This window comes from Mustela lutreola, chromosome X, assembly GCF_030435805.1.
Source record: "Mustela lutreola isolate mMusLut2 chromosome X, mMusLut2.pri, whole genome shotgun sequence".
NCBI lineage: Eukaryota > Metazoa > Chordata > Mammalia > Carnivora > Mustelidae > Mustela > Mustela lutreola.
The window spans coordinates 62930809-62938242 of NC_081308.1; the positions used below are offsets into that span (position 1 = coordinate 62930809).

The 7434-nt window shown below is 46.7% G+C and overlaps 1 protein-coding gene across 1 annotated transcript; it reads left to right on the forward strand.

Annotated features, from left to right (window-relative positions):
• Positions 1–985: 985 nt before the first annotated feature.
• AWAT1 (acyl-CoA wax alcohol acyltransferase 1) lies at positions 986–6835 on the forward strand. Its single transcript, XM_059158227.1, has 7 exons — positions 986–1061; positions 1979–2086; positions 2357–2427; positions 3488–3692; positions 4366–4537; positions 6060–6259; positions 6468–6835. The coding sequence occupies exons 1-7, from the start codon at positions 986–988 to the stop codon at positions 6620–6622; spliced, it is 987 nt and encodes a 328-aa protein (XP_059014210.1). The 3' UTR covers positions 6623–6835.
• Positions 6836–7434: the final 599 nt, after the last annotated feature.

Sequence of the window (7434 nt, forward strand, 5' to 3'; positions counted from 1 at the left end):
TAAACCTGGTGATTCACAGACCTGTACCCCTGGGGATAAAAATATATGTTTATAAAAAATAAAATTTTTTTTAAAAAAAGTCCAAAAAAAATTAAAGAAAGAGAGAATTAAGGGACATAACTTTCAAATACAATCAGTAATCCTACTTTGGATCCTGATTCAAATCAACCAACTGTAAAAAGACATTTGAATGGGGACTAGATATGAGGTATTATTCAAGAATTACAAAATTTGTTAAGGGTAATAGTGGCATCACTTTGGAAGAAAACATTCCTATTTTTGTATGTACAGTGAAGTATTTAGGGGTGAAATGACATGTATCTTAGAATTGCTCTAAGATACTCCAAGAAAAAAAATCGGGGCAATATATGAAACAAGTATAGAAAAATATTAGTAATTATTGAAGACGAACAAAAAAGATAAACAGAAAGATAAAAATTTGTTGCATTGCCTAGTTTTGTGTGTATTTGGAAATTTTTGTAGTAGCTCGTTAAAAGAGGGGGACATCCCAAGCCAGACTGTCTGAGGGCAATAGTCTCAACAAAAAGCTAATCTTAGGTCCTCCCCCACCCCACAAACCCCCCAGAGCTTCCTCCCCACTAGCCACCTCCTTGAGATCACAACCCCTGTAGTCTCAGAGAGTGGCCTGTGAAAGGTATTTCCCTTCTTTCGCTCTTTGAGTTCCTAGGACTAGATGGCAGTCCTTCTTACCTTTCTTCATCCTGATGTCTTAATAATCTCAGGAAAGAGTCAAATGGCAAATGGCCAGGGCCCAGGGCTCACACCTGATAGGGCAGTCCTTGGTACTCCAAAGCCTGCCTCTTGCAGTGGGTTGTAGGTGTGGGGCAGGACAAAGAAGGAAAAGGGCACGTGAAAATCCTCCTGACCATATACACTCACTATCCAGCAAGCTTCAAGAGGCTGGTGGCACCATTGTTTGGAAGAGTGTTCTGGGATCTTTGTCTTCCCCGGGCTCCTGAGCAACATGCCTTGTTTCAAGCAGCCTACGCACTTCCAGAGTCTGATACTTCTGCAATGGCCCTTGAGCTACCTTGCCATATGTGAGTACCGATCCTACAGTGCACGGCAAGAAGCCAAAGTCAGAGGCCAGGGCCAGATCTGGGGTGAATTTCATGCTCATGGGAAGTCTCATGTCTAACTTTTGATCATCTCAGATGGTATTACAGAGTAAAGTCAAGGAGTCTTGAGTCTTACCAGTGTCCTGGAGAAGGAAGAGATAGAGCCACAAGTGGTGGTGAGAACAGAAAGAGGAGTAGAACGGGGTCATGATGGATATGAATAGATCTGGCTAATTTCAGCCATTTCTTAACCCTCACAATCTGGAAAGGGGAAATGAGGCCCAAGGAATAGGCATGATACACCCATAAGCATAAGGAAGCATCGGGAGTGGGGCAGAAGAAGCATTAGAATTACGGACTTGGAGAAGTACAGCCTGTGTTTAAACCATAGAGTTTTCCGTTCTGGGAGGGGGTGGGGTGGTACCATGTAGGGAGATAGTGATAATGAAAGGAATGGTGAATGAGCAAGAAGATAAGAATGGTAAATGGGGCGGGGGGTACCTGGGTGGATCAATCTGTAAGTGTCTGTCTTCGGCTCAGGTCAAGATCCCAAGGTCCTGGGATGGAGCCCTAACCCAGGCTCTCTGCTCAGCGGGGAGCCTGCTTCTCCCTCTACCTGCCACTCGCCTGCCTGCTTGTGCTGGTGGCAGGCAGGGAGCAGGAGTAGAGGGATGGTGAGTGGACAGCGATGATGGGGAATTAGAAATAGGGCTGGTGTATGGCAGATGATAAAGGAAATATTTGAAGGACAAGCAGACATGGATGCTGGACGGGCAGGAGCTGAACTGTACAGAAGGCCATGACCAGACCCTTGAGTAGTTTGGAGGGCTCTTAAGGGGGGTGTACCTGGGCAAGTTCTGTTGGCAGCACAATTCTGACCTGACCTGCTCCCTCATCAGTTTGGATCTTGCAGCCATTATTCATTTCCTTGCTGTTTACATCCTTGTGGCCACTGCCAGTGCTTTACTTTACCTGGCTTTTCCTGGATTGGAAGACTCCAGAGCAAGGTAAGACCCACAGACCTAGAGAGAACATGGCCTAAGAATGCTCCAGCTTAACCTATGACCAGGGAATCCCACTCACCATGCCACAGGCCTCTCATCCAAGTTCTCAGAGTCACAGGACCTGGGCCAGCCAGGACTGTCTTGGGATCTCTTCCTTTTCTACCTCTCTAGCAGAGCTATGGTCCCTCCATGCTGTTAAGAAAGCCCCGAGAGAGTGGGAGGGATGGGGCTGCCACACACAGACACCATCCCCCACTGATATTTCTGTCTCAGGAGGCAGGCGTTCAGCCTGGGTAAGGAACTGGTGTGCCTGGACCCACATCAGGGACTATTTCCCCATTACGGTAAGTGTCTCTTTCCCAGCATCCTCCACAGTTCCCAAGATATTAGGCATTTATGCCAAATAACTAGGGTTGTCCATAAGGAAAACAAGACTACCAGAGAAGTCTCAGTGCAGCCTTGACATACTGCAAAACCTGACATTGCAGCTGGGAACTCGCTGCTCTGCCAGCATACTTTGGATGCCTTTAGCATGACCTACCAGATGACACAGACAGAAACGCAAATACAGTTCAGTTTAACAGACATTGATTGAAAGCCTACTCTACCACATGTTAGAGGTACAGAGAAGTGAGTAGGATGTTATCTGTCAGCAAGGTGCTCCCATCTAATGAGAAGGACAGACAAGTATGTATTTATAGTTTGGTATGAGTACACAAGTAGTTCAGAGGAGGGGTAAGGAAAAGCTTCACAGATGTGGTGATATTTTGGCAGGGTTTTCAAGTCCAATGGCAGACACTCAGGCAGAAACTGGAAGGGGTTTGGGAGGAGAAAATAACAGGAAGACAATGTAGAATTGTACTGCTATGCTGATCCTCAGAGCATTCTCTGGAGTAGCCAACTAACAATGCCCCAATTTTAGACCAGAGCTTGCCGATACCATGCGTAAGGCGCACTGAGCCAAATGGCCAAAACTACTTGCAGCCAGCCATGAGGAAGAGGTCCAGCAGTTCTAGCTGGCCCGGATTCTCCTCAGTTTTCCAGGGGCTGAGGAAACCCATATCTTGGCCCCCTGAAACGCCCTCATGGCCTAGCAGTTGAAAAGCTCTGCTTTAGGGGCACCTAGGTGGCTCAGTCTGGTCATGACCCTAGGGTCCTGGGATTGAGACCTGTGTCGGCTCCCTGCTCCATGGTAAGTCTGCTTCTTCCTCTCCCACTCCCCCTGCTTGCATTGTCTCTCTCTGTCCAATAAATACATAAAATCTTGGAAAGAAGGAAGGAAGGAAGAAAGGAAGGAAGGTCAGCTCTGCTTTAGAGAACACCCTGATCCCTGAAACATCTTCAGCCTTGTTTCTTCATGTGATCTCATTCCACCACATCTGGCACTTCTCTCCATGACTGCAGATCCAGAAGACTAAAGACTTGTCGCCGGAGCACAACTACCTCATGGGGGTTCACCCTCATGGTCTCTTGACCTTTGGAGCCTTCTGCAACTTCTGCACTGAAGCCACAGGCTTCTCAAAGATCTTTCCAGGCATCACTCCCCACCTGGCCACACTGTCCTGGTTCTTCAAGATCCCCTTTGTCAGGGAGTACCTCATGGCCAAAGGTACTTCGGAGCATACTTACTGGAGCTTCTGACCCATTTTTTTCTGCTGGGAGACACACCTTTTTAAGGCTCATCCCCACCTCTCAACCACCTCTCACCCATTCCCATCAGAGCATAGTAGTTAAAAGCCTATGTTCTGGAGCTAAGCTGTTTGGGTTTGAGTCCCAGCTCTGCCACCTACTGTGTGGTCTTGAGCAAGCTACCTATCTCACTTTCCTCATCTGTAAGGTGAGGCTGACGATAACAGACCAACCTCAGATTTGGTGTGAGAGTTAAAGGAGAGCATGCAAGGAAAGCATTCGCTATAGTGTCTGCCACAGAGTATATGCTCAGTAAAGAATAGCTTTTGCTATTTAGGGGCAACAGAGGAAAAGAAAAGAGTAAGATTATAGTTGAGATTCAGAAAGTCCTTCTGGTTATTCCACTGGAAATCTTCCCACTATAGTTTCAACCTAGTGCTTCCTATGAAGTGGAGATATTGCCTCCAAGTGAAACATGTTGGGTTTGCCCTTTTCTCCCCACCCTTGTCCCCATCTCATTGATTTTCCTTTCGAGACTTACAGGAACACAGGGTGTATAGACAGGCCAATGGGGAGTAGAGCAGGGGGTGTTCTCTCTCAGCCATTTACACCCCTCCTTATATTGCTTCTCTTTCTGCTCCTTGATCTCTTAGGTGTATGCTCCGTGAGTCAGCCAGCAATTGACTACCTGCTAAGCCACGGCACTGGCAACCTTGTGGGCATCGTGGTAGGAGGGGTGGGAGAGGCCCTTCAAAGTGTGCCCAACACTACCACCCTCATCCTCCAGAAGCGCAAGGGGTTTGTGCGCACAGCCCTCCAGCATGGGTGAGTGTTCCTCCCAGGGCAGGGGGCATGGCCTTCTCTGAGCAGCATCACCTGTTACATGATATCAAAATGACTCAGACATGAGTCTTGCCCTCTTGGAACTTACTAGCGCACAAGGGAGATGACCATAGCGTTTTTAAAAGGTTTACTGTCATCCACTCCTTCTAAACTAGCCAGACCAGTTCTTGGAAAGCCAAACCAGAAGCCCAGATTCATTATCATGGGGCTTGGCTAGGGCTCCCAAATATATACAGATGATGCCCACATCATCTCTAGCAATATCAATATCTGTATCTGTTTGTTAATGTAAATGCAAGGGGCAGGTTGTACAGTATGGTGAGTATGTGCACAGAATCTGAAGTCAGGGACCCTGATTTGAAACCCTGGTTCCATAACTTACTGTGTGTTCTGAGACAGATTACTTAACCATTCTGAGTCTTGGGGTTTTCCTTTTCATAATGCGGCTCTAATAATTGTACCTCCTCCATAGGGTCATTGTGGGGTTTAAATAAAACAACAAATATGTCTGGCACACAATAAGTGGTAGATAATCATTACCCACTCTAACTGAGGGGTAAAGGTAGGAGGTAAAGAGCAGGTGCCAAGATGGGAGCTGTGGGGTGCACCAAGATGTCAGGAGGCCGGGCCACTGAACACAGAGGTAATTGTCTTATTACAAACTCAGAGAAAAGTAGTTAATCCAAGGACCTTGCCTGAGTGGCCGGTTTATCAGTTTGGAACCTAATGTAGGGGAGAGAGTTCTGAGCAGGGAGGAAGGAATCCTGTGTTCTAGCCCAGGTCATGCCAATCACCGACTGCCCAGTGAACTTTCCCTCTCAGAACCTGGGCTTGTGGATCTGTAAGATAAAGAAAATACCACCACCCCCTACTGTGCCCTGTACTGTCTCTGCTGTAAGGATCCAAGAAGGCAACATATATCAGAATGCAGAGAGATGCCTAGTAACTCATAAATATTTGTATAAGAGAGGCCATGCCCTCTGTACTCTCCTCTCACAAGAGGACTTCAGGAGCCTGATTCTCTACCTATGGCCCGAGAGGAACACAAATTTTCTCTTCTGTACTCTCAAAGGACAGAATACTTTATTCATATTTCCTGTGGGGGATGGGCATATCATCCCCCACATATGTGTCTGTGTGATATTATTGTCATCTCTATGCTTCCTACTAGTAGAAACAGAGTCAGATATTTCCCTGCATGACACTTTCTGGAAACTTTTCTTAACATGATACAGGTCTCTGGGGATCTCTGCCCAAAACCCTCTTCCTTCCCTCCACCCCCATATCTCACCCTTGTGATCCTGGACCAGAGACAGCATTCTCACCGGACTTGAACATTTCAAGATGAGAGAGAGTCAATATGGGAGCCCTGTTTGGTGCAAGAAGAAATCCTTTATGTTTCAGGGATTTTATGTAGCTGGGACCCTGGCCAGGAGCAAATGTTCTTCCTGAGTGGTTCTCAGTCTAGCCCATGTTTGAAAAATAAATCGGGGTTTTCCTTCAGGGCTCATCTGGTCCCGACCTTCACATTTGGAGAAACTGAGGTATATGACCAGGTGCAATTCCATAAGGACAGCTGGATGTACAAGTTCCAGAGCTGCTTCCGCAGAATCTTTGGTTTCTATTTCTGCGTCTTTTATGGAAGAGGCTTCTACCCAGGCACCAGTGGGCTTCTGCCTTACTCGCTGCCTATTGTCACTGTAGGTAAGTGCTGCTTTCAGCCCCAAGACCACCTCAGCTCTTTCCTAACCTCAACCTCAACCCTCCCCATCCTACCCCCACCAAAGAAAAGGGAAGCAGAGAGGGAGAATCTGGGAGTGGACTTGGCAAGTGAGTGGATCCGGCCCAGGGAAGAAGGAGGTTAAAGGAAGAGAAGATCTAAAACTTGCTCCTTCTCTCTTCCCATCTCCAGTTGGGGAGCCTTTGCTGGTGCCCAAAATTGAAAAACCAAGCCAGGAAGTGGTGGACAAATACCATGCACTCTATATGGATGCTCTGTGCAAACTCTTTGACCAGCACAAGACCCAGTATGGCTGCTCAGAGACCCAAAAGCTGCTTTTCCTGTGACTGAATGAGCTTGCATGCCCAAAAAAGTGTGCCTTGGAGAGGAAACTCATTTACTGCTAACCAAGAGGAGGAGAAAAGGAGATAAGGGAAGGCTATGTGTAGTAGGGGAGGACATTAAGAATTCTTTCCTTGTCCAAAGCCCTCATAGTTGCTGTCCCAGGGAGCTTCACTCAGTCATTCCACGAAAGGGAGCATCCTGAGGCCCCTCAGGTCCAGCCATGGGCATGCTAAGCACGCACATGCTTCCTTCCTAAGCCTAACCCCCAGGTCTCGAAGGACTCAAATGACAGCCAAACAGCCCAAGTAGCCCCCACTCTGGTGGTTGTTGTTGCTAGTCAGTCATAATGCATATTTTAATTGGGATTTTTTTGCATTCCGTAAGTTTAACCTGTTTAAAGCGTAAAATTCAGTAGTACTTAGTATATTCACAGAGTTGTGCAACCACTACCACTAGTTTTAGAACATTGTTCAGCACCCCAAATAAGAAAGCCAATACACATTAGCGGTCACTCCCCATTCCTTCATCTCTCCCAGCAAACACTAATCAACTTTCCATTTCTGTGGATTTGCCATTTTTGGACATTTCATATAAATGGAATCAGAGACTACATGGGTTTTTTAGGACTGGCTTATTTCTCTTAGCTTCATGTTTTCAAGGCTCATCCATGTTGTGGCGTGTATCCCTACTTCATTCTTTTTATGGCTGAAAAATATCCCATTGCACATATACACAACAGTTGTCATCCAGTCAACCAGTTGAAGGACTTTCGGATTGTTTCCACTTTTGGACTGCATGGATAACACTGCTACAA

Bases quoted from the DNA above. Each gene is read 5' to 3' on its own strand.
- AWAT1 (XM_059158227.1), top strand. From the start codon at position 986: ATGCCTTGTTTCAAGCAGCCTACGCACTTCCAGAGTCTGATACTTCTG. The intron at 1,062-1,978 runs GTGAGTACCGAT...CTCCCTCATCAG, and splicing joins CTTGAGCTACCTTGCCATAT to TTTGGATCTTGCAGCCATTA. The intron at 3,693-4,365 runs GTACTTCGGAGC...TTGATCTCTTAG, and splicing joins GGAGTACCTCATGGCCAAAG to GTGTATGCTCCGTGAGTCAG.